The sequence below is a fragment of the Malurus melanocephalus genome, unplaced genomic scaffold (assembly GCF_030028575.1).
Source record: "Malurus melanocephalus ecotype Western Australia unplaced genomic scaffold, MMel_1.1 scaffold_75, whole genome shotgun sequence".
Taxonomy (NCBI): domain Eukaryota; kingdom Metazoa; phylum Chordata; class Aves; order Passeriformes; family Maluridae; genus Malurus; species Malurus melanocephalus.
Window position 1 is genome coordinate 1688914 of NW_026623307.1, and position 21701 is coordinate 1710614.

The window sequence follows — 21701 nt, forward strand, 5'->3', positions numbered from 1 at the left end:
CTGCTCCGCCTGCCCGCTTGGCTTCAGGGTGGACCCCTTCACCGACTACGGCTCGTCCCTCACCGTCTCCCTGCCCGCCGCACTTCAGCCGCACCAGCCCTTCCAGATCATCGTCCGCTACACCACGGCCGACGGCCCCGCCGTGAGTACCGGGCGGGGGTTGGTAACGTAGGAAACCGGGTCCCGGGGCGGCTGGCAGAGCCCTCCGGTGCCGGCCACGCCTGTCGCACACCTTTGATTCTGTTATAAGTGACCGTCGGGGAAGCGCCCCGGCCCAGCTGCAAAGACGGCGGGAGGTATCTCCCTGCCAGCCCCTCGAGTCCTGTCCGTGGCCCCCATCGCCTGGCAGCGCCAGCCTGCGGGGCAGCAGCATCTGTGCTCTGCCAGCCCCGCGGTCCCCCGCGCACTCAGCAGCGGGGTTTGTACCGACCCAGCCGCTGTCCTTTCTGTCTTCCCCCATCGCATGGACCCGAAGGCTATTCATCCCCCACCACCACAGTAATTTAAAACCTTTTCGTTCTTTAAGGGCATTGTAGYTGTTGGTGAGGAGAGTGAAAATTTCAAAACTCCTGTCTCTACTCAGTCCTTCAGGACAAATTGTGACATCCACAATGCAGGAGTTTCCCTGGGGGGTTTTGGCAGCTGCTTACAAAAGCAGGCCTTGAACACCTAGGCTGGTGTTCCAATGAGCCGTGGTTAGGAGTTTTGAGRAGAACAAGAGTGATTCCACATATCCCTACGTGTTATCTGCTGAAAAAAAGGGGGTTAGAAATGGCCCATTWCACCCATTTGGATGTGACCATGGAGGTGGTTCCATGTCTGTATACTTCTTCAACAAGGAAATACTTTGTAAATTCTGTCACTTCTTTTACCAACATCCCCCGCCCTCTCCCCCCCTCCCCGCGTATTTAGAAACGCTTTTAGGTCCTGCCTGGTAGATCTTGTGTTTTTAAGAAGTTGTTACCACTGGTACATCAGTTCTTTTTATTAATGTATAGTCTGTTCAAGTTGGGAATGAAACTGAGATGATTTTAATCATGTGGTTCATTAATGTATTTGCAAAAGAAATGGTTTTTTTTTTTTCGAGAGTCTTGCAACTTTGTTGCCTCTATCTTGCCTGAAGGAATTGACTCTCAGCCCTCTGATTTGGTGTTGCTGTTGCACTGGTCAAAACCAGTAAATGTGTGGATCTATTTGGCWTTTACAAGATATTTTAACAAGAGCAGGAATTGAGCATAAAAGCTTCTTGCAAAACAACCCACAGCAAGTAAACAGTAGGCCTTTCCTCGTGATAGGAAAGTGTTGCTGAATAGAACGAGTTTGCTGGATGTTTCTCTGTCTGATTTTAATCCTGCATTGAAGCTCACAGAAGTAATTTCATCCTTGGAATGATCTGGGTAGTCTTAATACATTGTCTTACTCGGAATAGTGAGCTCCACATGACGATTTTTATTGACAGAAGTTTTCTGTGGTCACATCAGACTTTTTAATGTTCTAGTACTTCCCTTAAAGTACAAAAAATGAAGTAAGATTCTGGCACTTWTAAAGTTCAGATCCACTTGGATATTGTTCCTTTTCACCTTTRGAATTCCTGGCTTCACTATTTCCTTGTACAGTACTCTGCCATGTAGCTCACAGTGTGTTCAGAAGATTCTGTTCATTATTTCTTTCCCAAGGTTTATGAAGAAACCTGTTTCTTTTGTCCACTCTCTGCCTTGTTTATAGTCAGAAGGCTTTAAAGCTAATTTGGCATTGCTGTGTGCTCTGTAATCGTTCTCAGTGTGGCTGAGCCACACCTCCCAAAGTACATGATAACGTGCTTTCCTCCTCTTGAACAAATTGTTTTATTTTAGACCGGCCTGTGCGTTCCCCTGGCTTTTGCCAGCCCTGTTGCCAAAGGGGCAGCCTGTYCTGCTGAGTCTATGGAGAAATGCTCTCAGTATGATTGGAATACCGATCTGGGTTTGGGAGTGATCTTAAAACCACTGGAAGGTGCAGGGCACTGATTGATGTGATGTCCATTTAGTCTCACCTTGTATTAATGTGTTGCCTCCTTGGCTCCCCATGCARTCCCGTGTGGATGCTGCATATCTGAGGATGCTGAGAGCTCGACATTTCTTCTATTCCCTCTGTTGTTGTCTTGCTCTGCATGGATCAGAGGTGAACTACCTGTTCTTTATCCTGTCTTTTGAAGTCTTTATTGTACCTTTAACAGCATGTTCTGCTTTAGCTGAAATGAAGCTACAAGGACTCATGTCAAGATTATTGATGGTCACAGCACTAGAGACATGCACTGCCCTTTCCAAGTAATACTGGAAAGCAGAAGCAGGCATGCTCACTGACATAAATCCTACCATGTTTGCTCACTCACTGTTGTAGGTTTTGGCTGGCAAAATATTTGTCCTCGAGTAGCACCTGTTGTAGCTCTTCATGTTCAGCATGCTGAGCTATTTTTTTTGGATCCAAAGTGGTTTGGTGCTATTGTAGTGCTCTCTGTCATTGCTGGTTTTTGGCCCAGCATTGCACTTTAACAGGGATGAGTAACCCATATGTGTATAAGGGTCAACTGGTTTATACTTACGTCTTGTAAATATTCTGGCAGTCCCTTTTCTCTGTCAGTGAGGCAYAACTGTATAGTGTTAGACCTCTCTCTTCTAAAAGTTCTGTTTTCTTTGGCCGTTGTAGGAATATATTCTCCTTGGGTCAGGGCTTATTTTCTGGGGACTTTTAGTATACTTGTGGGACCTATAAAACAGTAAATKCATGTTACAGTGCAGTGTGAATGTGTTGGCAGTAAGATCAGCAGCAGATAGTAGTGTGTTTAAAATTGGAAACCTGTTGTCTTGGTAAAGTTGCTTTCAGCCATCTGGACATGTTATTTGACTGTCCCATTATTTCTTCTGTGGAGGAAGGAGCCAAGATCATTGGTTGTTTGATGGACATTGAGAGACAGCTGAGAGATTAAATCTGCCTTTCACAGAGCATTCCARCTCCCTGTGCTGTTAGGAAACCATATGCTCAGTAAATCACCAGTTCCCATCAGAGGCAAGACTGTCACAATCACTGTGCATCTCTCCTGGTGTGGGCCRAAGACACACATTGATCAGGTGTGTTGGGGACAGTAGTCCTGCTCTTCCTCCCCTTCTCCCYCATCCCTTACTTCTTGGTAATACTCTTGTGTGATTTTTTTTTCCTTCCCTAGAGAGAAAAATCTACACCTGCCTCTTGCCCACTGTGTCATTCCTCTGACTTGGCAGTGCACCATTGTTATTTTCTTCCCTTAAATGCAGATTCTGCTGTGGGTTCTGGTATAAAAAATGACAGCATTTCCTCATCTTCAAGGTTTAGCAGAAAGGACAGSCTTCTTTGCAGTGCTAGAAATTTCCCTGTAACTCCTTGAATTTGTCTTGATTCCTCAGTCTCCCTAGAGTGACTTGCTGTCCAGGTGTGCCTTGCTCCTGTCACGTGCTCTGCATCTCAGGTGTTTTGTTTACTTTGTCATCAGATAGAGCAGTGTGTTTGCCTGGAACAGAAGCTGTGGCTTTGCAGCTCTTCCTGCGACCTTCATCAATAATGCATGTAGAAACATGGAGAGGTTTAAAATTAAAAGAGGCTTAGCTAATTGCCTTTGTCATTTGCCAGATTTGGGTAAAAGATTATGATCTAAGTTAATAAAAATTATACTCTTGGCAGGTGYCTTATAAAGTGTGAGCTTCTTTGCAGTACGTGGGCAGGGGAAAGCCTGGGCTGCCCAAAGCCTTTGTTCAGCAGAGGAATCATGCAGCTCTTTATAATTGAAATGCACCACAGAACAGCTTTAATGTGTGAAACAGCACTCCTGTGTACAGGAAAAGCTAGATAAAAATGAAGAGCATGATGATGATGCCACGTGTATTTCCCAAGGGGAAGTGCAGGAGGGATTTGGATGTGGAGTAGATGATCCAGCCTGAAATACTGCTCTGTCCCTATRCCCTGCTCCACCACCTGCCTCAGCAGCACCCTGTGCCTTGCACTCCTTTCTGGGATGCTGCTTATACTCATTTTCCCCAGCCCAAAGCCCTGCCTCTGTCCAGCAGCATAGCCTGGTCTATTTATATTACAGATCTATTTATATTGTTTCAGGATAACTTTTCATCATTGTTCCAAGTGCGTCTGGAAAGAGAGACAGAGGCTTGCCATGTAGCTGCAGACATTAGAAAATGGGAAAAAAATACTTCATCCACTGCAAATATTTTCCCTCTTGGCTTGTCAGGCTGGTGCTTCACTTAACTTCAACGAAATGTCAAATAAAGCAGGACTGGTTGAAAAGAAGTTGTCCTTAATTTATGGAGTTTCTTATAAACAAGAATCAGTTCTTGTTTCCCCTTCCCTTCCTGCTTATGTTTTCCTCCTGCACTGCTCAGRGAGAACTTCCCCTTATCTCTCTGCTGTAAAGACATTGTCTGTCAGCCCTTTTTCCTTCCTACTCAAGTGTTGCAACTTAGGTGTGGTGGTGCCTTATCTCTCTGTTTTCTTTGTTAGCCTTTTCTGTCCCTCAAAAAGCAAAGARAACAGAATCTTTTGAAGATGAGTCTCTTCAGCAGGGCCAACAATACAAATTGGAAGTCAGACTTGGTGATGCAAGCACAAAGCTAGTGAGCAGAGGAGTGTTTTTAAAAGCCATTAGGGCAGATCTTTAAAATTTAATTTCTCAGTCTCTTTCCTGGATTGTTAGAAAATTACTACCCTGTATTAAAATACAGCACTTTCATTTTTTTTTTATATGTGTGTTCTGGGTGGAAATTATTAGCTATTGGTATTTAATGAGATACACATCCCCAAATGCCTTCTTTAATGATTGTCTCCATTTCCATAACATGACACTGCAAAAATAATATTCATCACTGTGAAATGCGGGTATCCAGGAGAAAGAGTGGAAATCTGTAGCTATGTAATGGCCCTGGGCTGTGACCCAGGGCTGTGGGCAGTGCTACACAGAAATGCAGCACATGGATGTGAACACACAGGGCTCCTCAGAAGTCCTGCTTTCAGCTTGTTTCTGGCCCTACAGGCTTTAAATAGACAGAGGGTAATCTTAAAACAAATTTCAAGACATTGACTTCTGGCTAAAGGTTTTTAATTTTGTAATGCCTCCCACCTAAAAAAATCCAAACATTTGCCAGTGGAAGTGTGAGCCTCCATGGGAATAACTGAAAGCTGCTGACTGTGTGTTTCCAGTCCTTACCTTTCACTGATTTCCCAGGGTGCTGCTGCAGTGGATGATTTGGGAGAGGAACACCCTGGCATTTGAGGAAAAAGGTCTAAAGGCAGGGAAGAACATATCAAAAAGTAACCTTATAGGACAGAAGAAGAGAGAGAAAACTTCCAGAAGTTAACTAGGAGGCAGAGTTGTAATATGATGTTAAAACGTGAGCAGACTAGTACCCAGGCTTCTCTTCTGTGTTTCATTGCTTTCCCTTGAGGACCAGAACTGAACTAGTGTTTCCACTAACTGGTGTTCTCTGATTTCAGATTTATTGGTTGCTTTGATCTAAGAATTCAGCAGACTCAGAAGTTTTATTCCTTGTGCTTGAGTCTTTCCAAAACTTCCAGTGGTTCCAATTTTATTGCAAGTTTCACAATATTTGATATTTTCCATCAAAGTTGAGCTCCACAGTTCTAGGATTACAAGCAAACCCTTATTTAAAATTGCTCCTACACTTCAAAGCTGGAGGTGGGGAGTATATGAAAGCACAAACTTTTGAAACAAAAAAAACCAAAAGGCAAATAATTGCACATTTTCTTATTATTCTTAATCTGTTCTAATTATTTGCTGAGGGTCTGACTTGTGATTTATTTGYTGTTTGGTGCTGAAAATTGATGTATTCAGTGGTGTGTTTTGTTGGCTTTTTCTTTGTAACCACCCAGAGTCTCCTTATCCATTCTGTAAAAAGGGGCCTCCAGTGTCCTTGACCAGATGTTTCTCACATATACTGACTTTTTTTGCATRGTGTCAAAATGTTTGATGCTTCAGCCAGGAGGGCAGTGTCAGGGTCACAGATAATGTTGTGTACACACTTCAGCTTCAGGGTTTTTTGGTTTGTGTATTTGGGTTTGTTTTGGGTTGGTAGTTTTTTTTTCCTGGTTTGTTTTACCTGATGTCTTCTATCCTGTTCATAACGAGTTATGAACCTTGAGATATCCAGAGTACTCCCTTTGAGATAAGGTTGTGTGGATGTTTGTTAGGGACTTGTTATTAACCAAGCAAATTGATACAAGAGAAATGGAATTCACTGTGTTCTGTGTCACTTAGTGTTCAGACAGTAAGAAATTTCTGTGACCAYTCCCAGGAAATAAACAGGAGTACAAAGATGTATTGTTAGAGATGGAAATGTGCCCTGTGCCAGGTATTCATCCAGGGAGCTGGAGGTGGTGCTTCTCCCCCACAATCCTCTTGATTTCAGGTTTTCATAGTGGCAGTTCATCCTTGTGATGTTGTCCCTTCCCCTCACCTCTTCTTCCTGTCATGTTTTGACAGATCTGGTGGTTGGATCCAGAGCTGACGTACGGCAATGCCAAACCCTTTGTCTTCACCCAGGGACACTCGGTGTGTAACCGCTCCTTCTTCCCCTGCTTYGATACCCCTGCAGTGAAATGCACCTACTCAGCTACTGTCAAGGTAAGGGATGGCTTTGAATGCTTCATGGAGCTTTTAATTGCTGTTAACCAGTGAAAACACAGTGACATCATGTGTGTACACCTGCTAAAAATGTGATTCAGTGTTATAGAGAATACTGGATTTTTTAGGTCCCATTCTGGTTCTTGGACCACAAAGGCAACTCTGTTCCCTGTCATGCTTGAGCCTTGCCTTCCTYRTACACARTGYTGAAAGAGTAATTGTAAAATGGAAATATGAGAGAGAACTTGGCTCGTCACTTCCGACAGTGGTTATTGATAATATTCAACTGTATTGTACCAATGCCTGAAAGAGAAATACTGAAGTTTTTTGAAAGCAGCATCAAATAATGTTGCATTTTGTATAGATAAAATAATTTCATATGTGGGTGATTTTGGGGCAGCTGGYATATAGGAGGAGTAATATTTTTGGTTGGTATGTTTTCATGGACTGGGYAGATTGCGGTATAAAAACCTTGCAGAAATCTTGCATTTTGTGTTATCTAAATCATTGTTTTTAATGTACATCATCAGGCATAGATGAAAATGAATCCGAGATCTGTGGTTCAGTCATTCWGCTGTGATTATCTGGTGAGCTGATATGTATGATGTTGTTCTTCCAGGCTCCAGCAGGCATACAGGTGTTGATGAGTGCCACCCAAAGCTCCTACCTAGAAGAGGAAGGTGTATATCAGTTTTACATGGAATATCCAGTTCCTGCCTATCTAGTGGCTCTGGTGGCTGGAGACCTTATACATGCAGACATAGGTCCAAGGTAAGATTTGCAGTGAGTTCATTCTGTTTGTTGTGTCTCTGTACAATGCTTCATACTGCAAAGTAGCAAAGATGTTGAGTCATTGGTAAGTTAACAGTTGGGTCCATGACCTGTGAGCACTGAGAGACTTTGAAGTGTGGTTGGGTGTAAAGAGATTTATGGCACTGCACTGGCAAAGATATGTTTCTCTTTCATAAATGTTGCCTACTGCCCCCTGCAGTCATTACAGCTGCTTTCTTGTTGCCTTGTTGAAGGAATCTTTGGTTTCCTTTTGCCATGTTCCATGGGGCATTAGTCTAGGAGGGCCTGGGTCTGATTGAGGTCTCCTTGAGCTATTACCATACATGGAAGTGTGGTGAGTAGTCAGGCTATTTTTTCTAAGAGATAATTCAGTTTGCTGAAGTATCACCTGATGTTTTTTGTTTTCTGACAGGAGCAGAGTGTGGGCAGAGCCTTGCCTGCTGCCAACAGCCATCAGCAAGCTTTCTGGCATTGTTGAACGCTGGTTGACTGCTGCAGAGAGTCTGTATGGCCCCTATATATGGGGAAGGTGAGTTTAATCAGTCACCTGGGAGAGTACAATGGGAATAAAATAAAACAGTATTGAGAAATGATCATGCTTTCTCCCTATAGCAGGGCAAATCAGCATTTCAAYTGGTAGCATTGTAGTAGTTGAAAACAAACTCTGGAGTTTTGTTTCCACAAGTGGTAGGARGGACCATGGAGGTGTTTAAGCTGTTTTGCAGGGCTGGCCTGGAGGTTTCTAGACAATGGATCTTTCCTAAGGAGTAAGGGCATTTCATACTACAGTGTTTTGTGATGCTAGGCTAGCACTGGGCCAGACACCATTTAAAATGTGTGATTGTTTTATTTATCTTATTTATTTCTGCATTTATTATAGTAAGCCTGAGAATACTGAAAATCTCAGTATAGACTCATTGAGTGTCCAAAACCAACATTAATAGTTCTTGAATAGCTTGACTATGTATTWAAAAAGAGTGTTTTTAAGAGAATACTTTCATTATTTGGATGGGAGAAAATGTTTRCAAAGGCTTCCTATATTTCTGTGCTAAAAGTAAGCAAGAAGATTGCATTGTTGTTAACTTACAAAATATTGCTTGAAATAATCTGAGAACACGGAGCAGTGTGCCACTGCTGATCATTGATAAAGAGATTTAGAAAACAAAACATGTATTACTGCTGTGTTCTGAAGCACACAGATTATTTTGCAGACACTGCATGTATGGGAAATCAATTAATTCTTTGACAGCTTCCCATCATCTCTCTTTCCTGGGAGCCTCTGGGGACTCATCACATGTTACACTACTGTATATAGTGTAAACAGTTTTTCTGGCTCCCAAATACACAACTTGTGATGAGTTCTGTGTGTGTGAAGGGAGCACAATGCATCTGGGATGTGCTGGATTTGTTGTGCATCACAAGGCTGTCAAGTCTTTCTGTTCAAACATCAGCACTTGATGAACAAAATAAAATCCGTGATCCTCTGATCGGAGTTAAGCGCCATTGGTTTAGAAAGTTTGTTCCTGAAGTCACAAAAAGGTTTCACAAAAGCCTCCCCTAAAGAAAGAAAAATGTTACTGTGTGTCTTCTGAAAGAAGAAAATGTTACTGTGTATCTTCTAGCTGCAATTTACTCATCTCCTTTCTCCTTTCTTCTTTCTTCTCTCCCTAATTTTAGATATGACATTGTTTTTCTTCCTCCATCCTTCCCTATTGTTGCCATGGAAAATCCATGCCTGACCTTCATCATCTCTTCCATTCTGGAGAGCGATGAGTTTTTGATCATTGACGTCATTCATGAAGTTGCCCACAGCTGGTTTGGGAACGCGGTCACCAACGCCACGTGGGAGGAGATGTGGCTGAGCGAGGGCCTGGCCACCTACGCGCAGCGTCGGATCACCACCGAGACCTATGGTACRGCTGCAGAAACTTCTTATGCTCCTTCTTACCATAACTGAGAGCTGGCTGCATAGAGTATTTGCCTTGGAAGCTCAGAAGTCTGTAGGGAGCTGGTTTTCAGTTAGGTTTTATTTCTGGAACACACACCCCCATGCAGCCYCAAATTTTTTGTTGAACATCTTACTTAGAGTTTGACTTTGTCTTGGCTTTGGTGGGCTCAMTACCTGACATGGTACCAGGGGCTTTAGCACAGTGCTCTGGGGACATGGAACTACTGTTGGGTACCAGGCAGGTGTTGATATGTCAGAGCAAGGTGAGCAGAGGATTCTTCAGAGAAAGATGTAAAAAATCTTAGCACAGTTATAAGTGTCCTCTGAAYAAGTGTCCTTTTAATTATGATTAGTTAGTAGCTACCTACTGTTAAAAAGAGTGGTGGCAATAGCACTAAAAAAAAGTACAGATTTATGTAGCTGTCTGTTTATGTGCTGGAGGCTTCCTGCAGGATTGTAAGCCCTGCCTTTGTTTGCATCACTGAATTTCACAGTCTGTTCTATAGTGCTGTCTTTAGAATATATAAGTAGTAAATGATTCCTCTTGCTTTTAAGTTTAATTGGCTTTTTTTGAAGTGAATAATGGGAATGTATGCTTTTCTAGTTTGTCCTGTTATGTTCTCAATAGCCGTTCCATGTTTTCTCAAGCATCCATTGTAAACAGTCTTGGAAAGGTTCCTAGAAATCTTGGCAGCGAAAGTGTTTAAAAGAAAGAATTTGTTGTTATTTATGTATATTGTTTTTGGACATGAGCTTATAATAATTAAGTTTAGGCAAAGAAGTGCTCTGAGCATCTATGGAAATGTTATATTGCATATTATCTATCTTTAAAAGCTGTTTTATGCTAAGTCTCAGTGCATGCTACTGTCCTCAGTCACATGGCAATAATATGAGCGGGTCAGAAGATACCAACCTGTTCATTATCTTAGCCTGTCCATCCAACATAGAACAAAATCCTTGTTGATTTTGGTCAGTTCTCTAGAACTGGTTGTTTCAAGAAGCATTTGTTAGGAAACTAAAAAATGTCTTTCCCTATGCCATTTTTTAGTAAGCACTTTTTCCATTCTATTTTGTTTTTTAGTAGTAATTGCCCGTAACACTAACCATCCTAGTTCTTCCTTTCCCCTGGGAAGCACATCCACCTCTCTCTCTGGTCATACGGGTTCTCCTGTTTATCAAATATTTCCTGGTTCTTAATTCATATTTCCTTATGTAGAATTTGGGTGTTACATCAAGACTCTGAGGTTGTATCTATGTAACAAACCCTATCTTCAGGTTAAAAACTTAGCAGAGAAAGCTAAAATGTTAATAGCTATGGATGTTAAGTATCTTCTGAATGTGAAAATCCATTTTTTTGCAGCTTCTAATATCTACAAGGGCAAAGGAAATATCTCTTGGCAGTATAATACAGCTAGTTTGGCTTGAGAGCATGGAATGGTCTACACTGCAGTAAGAGAGAAGTTTACCCAGTCACACAGTAAAAAGTCCTAATGAAAGGAAGGTGAAAAACTTAWGGCAAAATACAAGTAGGATGATAGATACAGCTTAAAAAATACAGGATCTGTAATACAATAACCAAGTCCAATCTTTTTCTCATTCAAGAGGTGACATTTGCTTAGTAATATCTTTGGCACTGAGTATGGAATTTTGTCTGCTATTCTACTAGTGACAGTATGGTTTTGTAGCACTTGATTGCTCCCTAAAAGTTACCTGTACAATATGTTTTTCAGTGCTGCTTTCCTTATCTTGCAAGAACTGATAAGATGATGTCAAGGATGTAACCTTTAGCATAGTTTTCATGCTGCTTTGTTTTTCAGTGCAACCTGCTGCATAATCAGAGGAAATGMATCGGGTTAGGCTCTGACTTTCATTACTAATTACAAGGATGTTCTGCACTCAAGTTTCTCTGTCATTACATTACTGTTACTCCATCTCGCTGTTGTGTCTTTTGCATCTGCAGCAGCTTTTACTTTGTCCCTGTGCTAGTCCTGCACAGGTCAGGTTTTGCTGGTCATTTCCACACAACTAACAAATTACTTTCTGGGGTAGGAGCTGCCTTCACATGTTTGGAGACTGCATTCCGCCTCGATGCTCTCCACAGACAGATGAAGCTCCTTGGAGAAGACAACCCAGTCAGCAAGCTTCAGGTTAAACTGGAGCCAGGTATTGCTTTTGGCTGAGGCTGCTTTACACAAAATTGTATACATCTGTATATCAATGATGGAATAGTGACAAAAAAACCTAATTTTTACATATCCTTTATTAAAAAAAGTAAAAAAGAAGAAAGAAATACTAGTTTGTAAACCRGTCAAAAACTAAGTAAGGAAGTTTCAAGTTTTTTTCAAAGTTGGGTAACTTATCTTTATAGATACCATTCTGTGTAAGAATAGACTTACTGAGTAGAAAGAGTGTGAAAAGCTGCCTTGAAAGCTATGTGAGTTTGATATTCTCAATATATAAAATATATAAAAGTAGTTTATAATGGAAATATTTGGAAACATCATATAAAATCCTGTGCTRTTAAGTTGCTATGTCTTGTCTTGGTCATCTCTAAGGAGTCTGTATACTCAGAGGGTTGGAAATCACTGTCCTCATTAGTTTCTTATCATGTTGTCCTCTCCTTTAAGGTGTAAATCCCAGTAATTTAATGAACCTCTTCACCTATGAGAAAGGCTACTGCTTTGTTTACTACCTGTCCCAGCTCTGTGGTGACCCAAGACACTTTGACTCCTTCTTAAGAGTGAGTGTAAATATGCATTTTCTTGAGATTTAGAGATGATTTTTTATTGTTGCTGTTTGGGTTTTTTTCCCCAGATTCTGTCACTGTGGTTAAATGTTAAGGGTGAAGTTGAATACAAGTGTGTCTGAGATGGAGGAATATTGTGGGCCTGTCAACCCACATGAATCTTTCTACAAGAATTCTGAGATTCTGAACTTATGAGGTGCTACATACAGAGTAGTAGTATATTTTTGTTTTATCTCTTGTTCTGTGCTCCAAGTAATTAGAAAGCTGTTCCAGCACAGATTGCCCATGACTGGAAAGATGTGATTTAATTCACTACTAGGAAGTGTTTACCTGGGTTTTTTTAACCAGGTTDCAGGTTACTGTGTTCGTGCAGATTGGTTCCTGGAAACACATTTGCAAAACCTACAGAAAATTGTCAGCTACTGACTTGTTTCTGAAAAGAAAAAAKAAATGATACTCAGCTGTCAATGTATTTGCAGCTACTCTTTTTTTTTTTCTTGTTATGGTGCTTCTTTAGTTGTCTGGCTGAGGAGGGAGAATATTTTTCTTCTTTTTTTTTTTTTAAACCTTCAGATACTTGTTCTTACATTTAGGTTTATATTTTTGTTGCTGTCGTTGTTGTGGCATGCAGTGGTTCTACATCAAAAATAAGCTGGTTTGCTCCTAATCATATTTTGAACTTTTTTACTATTTTAGGCCTACATTGAGAAGTATAAGTTTACCAGCGTTGTGGCTCAAGATCTTCTTGATTCCTTCCTGAATTTTTTTCCAGAGTTGAAAGAGCAATGTGTTGAGAGCAAAGCAGGTAGGAGATTTACTTAGTTAAACGTAAACACTTAGAAAATGTGGATGATAAACTTTGTGCTCAACCTGAAGGATGCATAGGGAAATGCTAAGGCAAACAAAACAGTTTGGCAACAACAAGGTGTTCTTGACAGAATTTGTGGTTATTGCCTCTCTGCTGGGGAATGAGAACATCTTAAATTGCTGACAATTTTGGCATTAATTAGCTGAGTGTGCCTTGGTTAACTTTCTCACTAACTCACCTTTCGCTCTGCAGACAGAATGATCAGTGCATGTGAGATTTACACATGCCTAAATGCAGGGAAAAGGTGAAATTTCAAGACTTCGAAATTTCATCTATTTAAATAACAGAAATCATGCTTTGAGAACCCAAGGTCCTACCCATACATATAAAATCTCTTCCATAATGTGTCACTCTCTCTTATATTCSCTATTTATAGCTGTTGGTGGATTTATGGGAGGTCTGTGGTTTGCCAGGTGCTTATTATCTCACTTGCTCAAAGAAATGAGACTCATCCTGCCATGTGTCCATCGTTGCAAGTAGCTATTGGTCAGTTTAAACCAGACTGGCAGAGTACAGGTCTTAAGGACTCTTAGCCTGGGTTCCTACGGGCTTTGTAGAAAGGAAACTGCCTGTGGAGATGTGTAGATGAGTGAGTTTACTGTGGGAAAAGYTGCAGCATGAGCTCAGCAGTTCTGTGTTTTACTTGGCTTACTGGTTGGCTAAKGAGTTATCCACAGCATTTGTGAATTTTTGCCTGTCTAATATTCAGGGGATGCAGAAGATAGGAGTTTTAGTATAGATGGCGTGGAACAGGAAGTATTGACAAGCGYTAGGTAAGTACTGAGGTGGTGAAAGGTCAAGAGAAAGAGCTCTGTTGGAAAGCAAGCTCTGCTGCTTGTGAAGAAACCTTTTTTTTTTTGTTATTAGTTGTTTAAATAAATTTAAATTGTTTGGGTTTACGGTGGGTAGGAAGAGTTCAGTCAGCCCTCTCACCTCCCTCTTTTTTAATAAAGTGGGTTTTCTTCATATTCATCAGTCTTTCTCGAAGTTCTGAGAGAGAAATGAATGYACACAAATATTAGAGCGTAGTTTGAACTTAGGTACTTGTCAGCCTGGCTGCCTTAAGAGTGYGTGTGTTTGTTGTACTTTCTGTACTGTTGAGCTCTGGAAAACTCATGCTTAGGTTAGGAGAGGTGTTGCTGGTACTCTTCCAGATTTTCCATAGGCTATCCCAATGAGGTTGCCAAGACTATTCTGTCACTCTTAGCTACTGGTTGCTGTTGTTAGAACTTCTCTTAACTATGCTAGAAGCAGTCCTGAACTTTGAGGCAGCCAAGCCACCTACAGAGATCCCTGCTCCACATTTTTGGTGCTCCTCATTCCAGGACTGGAGTTTGAACGTTGGCTCAATGCTACAGGACCTCCGTTAGCTGAGCCAGACTTATCTCAGGGATCCAGTCTGACCAGACCAGTGGAGACACTCTTCAAACTCTGGACCACAGAGCCTCTGGACTCTGTTGCTGCTGCCAGCAGTGTTGACCTCACTAAATGGAGAACGTTCCAAACTGTGCTTTTCCTGGACAGATTGCTGGATGGATCACCACTGCCACATGGTGAGTACTCTTACCAGGATAATAGAAAATTATCTCTAGAATAATTGATTCAATTCTAAAGATCCCTGCCTCTGGTTGATGTTATAATTCACATGAAGTCAGGTTGATGTCCCTGCCCATGACAGAGGGGTTGAAATAGGTGATCTTCAAAARTCCTTTCCAGCCCAACCGATTCTATGATTCTGTGATTTTATGARTTGTTATTCTGTGATGACCCTCAAAGTTGACAAAATAGGTCATAGATCTTTCTCTGTGTATGTGCTCTCTTCAGAGGTGATAAAAAAGCTCTCGGAATGTTACTCCTCTCAGCTGGACTCCATGAATGCAGAAATCCGTATCCGCTGGTTGCAGATTGTAGTCCGAAATGACTATTATCCAGACCTTTACAAAGTCCGTCGCTTCTTGGAAAACCAGGTACTAACTGCTGGATTAAAAACACTGCACCTCTCAGTGCATGAGACATGTGCATGAGACATGCGACGTGAAAGACCTTGGAACTTCTGCTTCCTGGCCAAGTGTAGCCCAGGTGTGTTGCAAAGGGGCTGAGCATGGCTCACCTGCTAGCGGTGGGGAGGAATGGGCAGATGTAATCTCAAATGCCTACAGATAATCTCTGCTTTTCTARTCTGATTCAATACCCTTGTCCCAGCTCTGCCCCATGCATTTTTTGTATTGCTTTGTAGCAGTCCTGGCTTTTCCAGACCACAAGTTTTTGCACTATAAATCATGTGATTATTTGAACATTTACACATCAAGCAAGGCTAGGGCCCATCAAGTTCTTTTTAATTGTTGTTATTGTGCAGGAGCAAAATGTTAATGCATGTGTTCAGTGTGGCCTCTTCTATTTGGCCTTTAAAATAGTTCTGTTATTTGTGGAAGTAGCTCAGGCTCAGAGAGCAGATGTTTTTTTATTACCATTCATAAAAATCCTTGCATCAGACTTAGAATCGACTCATCTGTCTTTTGAAGAAATGTGTTGCTTGTCTCCAGTCTGAAGTTATTCAGGGCTGTTGGAGTGTAGCTGTGGAAGAGCTGAACTTCTTGACTTTTACTGAAGTGTTCTTATCCTGTTTTCCTTTTTTGCAGATGTCTCGGATGTACACAATTCCACTTTATGAGGACCTTTGCACTGGCACCCTCAAGTCTTTTGCCTTAGAAATTTTTTACCAGACCCAAAACCAGCTGCACCCCAATTTGCGGAAAACGATCCAACAGATCTTATCCCAGGGTTTGAATCCACTTCCTGCCATAGACACTACAGCAGTCACTACAGACACACCAGCAATGGTGCTTGAGGACAAAGTCTCAGAGGCCACAAATGGTGCCATTTCACTCAGGGACGTCAACGTGTCTGCTTAGATTACCAGTTCATGCCAGCCACAAAGCTTGAAAATGGGGACAGGAACAGAGGAAGGATACCAAGAGTTGCCTCCTTTCCCTCAGCCTTGCAGCTGCAGTGTGTTATAACTGGATTTCTCTTCCAAAACACAAAGCAAATGTGCCTTCAAGTATCCAGTGTGTGATACTGCCAGGTTTCAGAGATCTCCGTCAGCTGTGTGATGGATATTTTGATTCAGTTTTTACTGGGCAGGGACTTCTGGGCTGTTGCTTCTCCATGGAAAGTGGATAGTTCCCTTTCCTGAGGCTCTTCTGGATGGTTTCTCTGGATTTGTTGTTTGGTGGGGGGGGGTGTTCTTTTTTTTCTTTTTTTTTCTTTTTTTTTTTGTCTGAGGCCACTGAGGCATGTCCTACTTGCTGTGTGTATGTTGCTGGGGAGGGTGTATGTGTCAAGCTGTCATTGTCCTGATATTTGGGCTAAAGTTCTGCAAAGGAGAGACTCAGGAATTGTTAGTGGCAGCAAACGTTTTCATGTTATGCTCCTTCCTGTGACAGAGGTATTGTGATTTGGGAGGAAGGGGACTAATGCTTAAATAAGAAACTAATTTTAAATAGCTCCTGTTCCCCCTGCCCATAGATGGCTAAATAATAATAATAATAATAATGCTCTTTATATATATATAAAGATTTATAAAAAAGAACAGGGAARCATTATGATGGATTTGAAATCCTTCTGGAGTTAACCCTATCCTCAGTTTTCCCTTTGCACTCGATGGGACAAGCAATAAAGAAATGTGTAGGCTTGAATTTTCAAAAAAGTTAAAATTAGATTCCCAAATGCCATCAAGTCTAATACTAGCTGGATGCCTGAATCTTTAAACTGTTTTGACAAGCCTAGCTGCAACCTTTGCCAGTGTATCAGGATGTGTGGCACATGCATCAGATGCACTCTGCGTGTCTTCTATCCTGTCCTTTTGGAGGAATTAACAAGGTCTGTAATTTTTCTAACATCCCCAGCATATCTTGGCCTGTAAGGTGACAATATCCATGCTAAGATTTTACTGCCTTGAATAATGTTTGCTTGAATAACAGTTGCCCTGTTGTATGATAGTCTGAGGCAAGCACCATCTTTTTTGATGTGAAACTTTTAAGTCCTGCTTTACCTGAGTCTGTTTTCTGACTTATGGTGGGAGTAAGGTGCCATTTCATTTTCCTGGCATGCTATTTCTCTGGATCACTGGCCAGCCATGCAGGATGGGGAGTTACTGTCTTCCCTCTGTGCCATTCAGCCTCAGGAAGCCAAGGGCAAAGCATCCTGGGGTATTGCAGAATACAGGCAATGGTTCTTAGACTCAGTGCCATAAACTTTTTAACATGTGGGTACCATGTGCTCTCTGTGAGCTCCCACAAGGCATCTCTGAGCTGATGCATCACCAGGATAGTATGAATAAAAGGCAAAACATTTGGAAGAGACTCAGCTAAGAGAGATGTGAAAGAGAAACTGTTTTATACTTCAGGGCAAATTTTAGCCCTGCTGTGGGGATCTGCATAGACAGGAAGAGGGGGAAATTTGGGAGGGCTTTTTTTCTTCRCCAAAAGTATCTGTTTACACCCATGTGTGGATGGGGACTTAGGTGCTGTTACTGGATCTGCATTTTCTGGCTTTAAATTAATTTGGGTTTCACCATAGCCTTAGCCTGGTCTGAACTGGGATAAAGCAATAATAAACTCAGGCCTCTGTAGTGCTTCATTAATTTTAAAAATGGGCCATCAGCATTGTTGGGCTTCAGAACTCCAAGCTCTGCTCTTTGCTCCTTGAATGGGATTATCTTTTTAATTCTGTTTTGTTTTCCCAGAAAGGATGGCGAATGATGTTTTCTGCACAAATCTCTTTCCTTTTCATTTGTCGTTCTATTGAAAGAGATTTGTACAAGCTGACTTTACACTTCCGGAGTTGCCRCTGTTGGTGCTGCGTCTCCTGGACCCCACTGCCAGCAGTGGCAGCCTGGCCGAGACCAGGAACCACTAGCATTTTATGGAATCACGGGCCTCTGTTTTAACACGTGTTATTTAGTGGGAGAATGTTTGTGACCCTGGTGGGAATTTTTCATTTACATGGATGCCTTATGATGATTGTCAAATTAAACTAAGCTTTGTGACAATTTTAGCCTTTTGGGTAGTTTTTCAGCATCCCTGCTCTMGCTGTGTGGAAGAGCTCACTTGGTACATTGTCTTTGTTTTGTCCTTTTCTGGGGTGCAGCATAGAGGTAGTTTGTAAGCGATTTCAAAGCTGCACAGGAAGGTGCTGGAGAGGTGGCAAAAGCAAATAATCAAAAGTAAATTTTATCAGTTGTTACTAGAACTGACTGAAATACATCAGATAAGCTGTATGTTTGCATATGCACCCATCAGAGCAAGGAAATGCTGGCTGAACTGAACAGACTGTTTCCTGATTAAAGAACACAAGATATAAGTTAGTGTTTCTGCTCTCACCTCTGTGAGATCCTATGAAATGGCTTTTTTCTTGTTTTCTGAAACACAGAAGCAGRGCAAGATTTTTTGAAAGTGTTCCATGCATCCTCCTCCAGGTACTTTAGTTTCTCCTGTGAGCAAGGAATGCATTTTTATTTTGGAGATACAAAAAATTGGCAGCACGTTTGTGGAGATAAGCCTTCCTTTTGTTGACAGAAAATAAATTGATTCTTCAGGCTAGTTGCTGTCTTGATTTGTAGTAGACTTCACATTGACAGCCAAATTAGACTGTGATTAAATGGAAACTGTCTATTTGCCTTATCTTTGGTACATTATTTCTGATCTGTTTAAGTCAGATAAGACAGCAAATCGGTTTTATTTAAACAGACGCCAAGAGATCAGGTTATCTTTTTTTTTATTTTGAAAATGAAAACTACTACTTTACTTCATTGCAGCTTTGAGCAGGGCAGTAGAGGATCTAGAAATATCACTTGTGGGAARTGTCTGAAGAGCCAAACCTTTTAATAAAATGGAATGTTTCTAACTTAATTTTTTAGCATTTCATAAGTACATTGGTTGATACATTAAATATAATTCTTYTTAGCTATGCTATTAGTTTGTTAAGTTTGTATCAGCCATTTTGGTATCATGTTACATTGCAACATCTTTACCACGAACTCCATCAACCAAGAACAATTCTARCAAGTATCCCAAACATTCTGCTTTGACCACAACTCATGTTTTTGCACTGCAGTGACGTTGGCCATTGCCTTTTTCGGATAACACAGGACACCTTCTGTACATCTATGCTCATGTGCTGCACAATTCACTTAGGTCAAGTACACCTTTTTGTGTACTTGTTTTCCCTGTTTGTCCAAAGATAGAACAACACAGTACAGTCAACATTCTAAAATCACATCACACTTATTTTCACACTTTTTCCTACAGATTGATAAAAGCCTAAAGCCACTATGACCACAATATCAGACTTGGTGTATAAAGGAAATYGCACAAAAAATCACTGTGTGAGATTTATCAAGCCGCTGTCCTCTGAGACACAGAATTATTGTCAGTTGTGAGGACACAGCTTGGCACTGATATTGTTGAAGCCCCAGGTAGGTTGGTTTAGCTGTTGATTACATGTAGTCCTCAAATGCATACCTAATGTCTAGTTTGGATTTGTCTAGTTTCATCTTCCAGGTATGGAAACTAGAGCATTGTTTGTGAAAGTTAAACTACTTACTCACATATAAACTACTTACCTCTTTCTCATGCAAGTACTTCTTAATTCTTAAAGAAAACAGATTGAATGGTCTGTTGCTGCAAAGTGTCTTCTACAACTTTATGTATTGATTTACCTTGGGTGAAGCATGATATTTCAGTATCCTTTTWAAATGAAAATTGCACACTGTTTCACAGAAATTACCTCAAATGCTGTTGTATGTTCCTCATCAACTTTAAAAGAATTTTTAATTAATATTGTGCATTAATCCTGTTTTTCCATTAATTTTAGTAGTAGTTTGGGCAACTCTTAGCGTATGTGTTACCTGGACATGAGAACCTTTTATAGATTTAGGAGGGTAGAGAAAAGTGAGTTTTCACTCTATACAGAGGGAGACTACCTAGTTGCAATAAATGATTGAACCTGTGTGAACAATTCCCTTCAGTCCTATTCCTACATCTCCCTTTTGCACTGGAAAATTCAAGTCTGATTTCTTGTTCAGAGAATTCCAATGTTGAACATAGTATGCTCTGTTCCCCACAAGGAAGGTGTTCTAATATAGTAGAGACAAGKCTCTCTCTAAAAAATGAATGGTATTAGTGGGGTTTGCAGAGCATTAGAACCTTTTCAAAAATAATATTTCCTGATATGCATCTTGTGTGCTGTGTTTAGCCAGGCTGGGAATTTGGAGCTGTGCTCTATCTCTGTGTGTGCCTGAGGTAAGGAGAGAGACCTGTAACTCCAAATACCCACTCCAAAATCTCCCTTAAGCAAAAAGACACTCTCTGTTGTTGTTTTGGTACAGTTCTGACCACTTCCAGTTGAGTATTGCTTGCGCCTTCCTAATCCTGCTAGGATTCAGAGATTTGGAAGAGCTCCCTTGTGAACAGCTTCCATGTGTCATAATTTGCAGAAACAAACACACACATTGGGCTCAGCTGCTACTGCTGCTCGATTCCTTTTACTCTTATCCTTGAAACACTGAGAATTGAAGACAAAAGTGAACATGGATTGATGAAAGCCCAAAACGGGCAAACAATAATGAAAATAACAAACACTATTCTAAGGGATCATCTTCATTCACACGGAAATGAGCTGATTATTTAGCTGGACACAAATCCCTTTTAACTGTTTAAATTTCTACAGCAATGGGACTCAGCCTCTCTCTCAGTCCTGTTTCCTCCTTTATAAGGAGAAATGAAGCACATTAAAGTGGAATGAGAAACAGGCTGAAAACAAGGCAAGTGTCTTAGATGTTCTCTTCAAGATATCCTGTCTAAACAAACCTGTGTTTTGTCTTCAGGAACAGTTTAATCTAACAAGACTCCCAAGAGGMAACAGGAAAAGTACTCTGCTGCTTTTGTTCCAAAGAGTTAGGGGGTTAACAAAAAAAAAAATTATCAATTGCATAGTGGATTAATTTGACCCCCTTGCAGAGGGGCAAGGAAAGTATGTCAAGATAACACCCATCTCCTTCCTTCTTCTAATAGCCTCATAAATAAACAGTTAAGTATTTAACTGATTAGCTGTTGCAGGCTGGACCTACTGTATTTAGTTAGAGCTCAACATTTATCCTGCTTTTTAGAACCAGTCCTCTAATGGAATTTATGCAGTTGTGTGATCGCTGTTTCCTAAAGAATGCAGGGGTGAAATCACACAGATCAGAGCCTCACTGTTCCCGACACAGAGGCCTTTTTTCCCCTTTCCCTCCCCCAACAGACCTCTCCTRTGTCGCTCACTCCCAGCAGCGCAGCTGCAACTCCCTCGCTTGGGCCGTGGACAAGAGGGTTATTCTTACTGCCAGCAATGTTTCCTCTGCTCCTGAAACGGTCAAAACTCCGATGTGAAAAGTCTTGTTTGTTGATTAAATTTGCAGTATGCGGGGGAGAAGCCTTGTGTCTGTACAACGGGCATGACCAGGAGGCAGAGAACCTATCTGTGAACCAGTGAGTGGGTGGACAGCTGCTGCAGTTACCTGAGAGCATTTCCATCTGCTAAGGTTGGCTTGAGAGGATGATTTCTGCATTCATGTCTGATAGAAACCAGACAGGCCTGGTTTGTTTTTTTTCTGTGGATCTCTCTCATTCAGATAACCTCTCTACCC

At 41.2% G+C, this 21701-nt stretch overlaps 1 protein-coding gene across 2 annotated transcripts in view; it reads left to right on the forward strand.

Annotated features, from left to right (window-relative positions):
* ABCC5 (ATP binding cassette subfamily C member 5) overlaps positions 1 to 18065 on the forward strand; it is a 68429-nt gene extending 50364 nt beyond the window's left edge. Inside the window, exons 1-11 of one of the 2 annotated variants that reach the window (XM_057367148.1) lie at positions 7 to 142; positions 6518 to 6658; positions 7278 to 7429; positions 7863 to 7979; positions 9128 to 9363; positions 11448 to 11561; positions 12026 to 12138; positions 12841 to 12949; positions 14338 to 14565; positions 14837 to 14979; positions 15652 to 18065. In XM_057367148.1, coding sequence (XP_057223131.1) covers positions 7302 to 7429; positions 7863 to 7979; positions 9128 to 9363; positions 11448 to 11561; positions 12026 to 12138; positions 12841 to 12949; positions 14338 to 14565; positions 14837 to 14979; positions 15652 to 15924 — 1461 coding nt within the window. In that variant the 5' untranslated portion in view covers positions 7 to 142; positions 6518 to 6658; positions 7278 to 7301 and the 3' untranslated portion in view covers positions 15925 to 18065. Of the gene's footprint in view, positions 1 to 6; positions 143 to 6517; positions 6659 to 7277; positions 7430 to 7862; positions 7980 to 9127; positions 9364 to 11447; positions 11562 to 12025; positions 12139 to 12840; positions 12950 to 14337; positions 14566 to 14836; positions 14980 to 15651 lie in introns of those variants that run through there. The other variant, XM_057367150.1, reaches the window with a different exon arrangement.
* The last annotated feature ends 3636 nt before the right edge of the window (positions 18066 to 21701 follow it).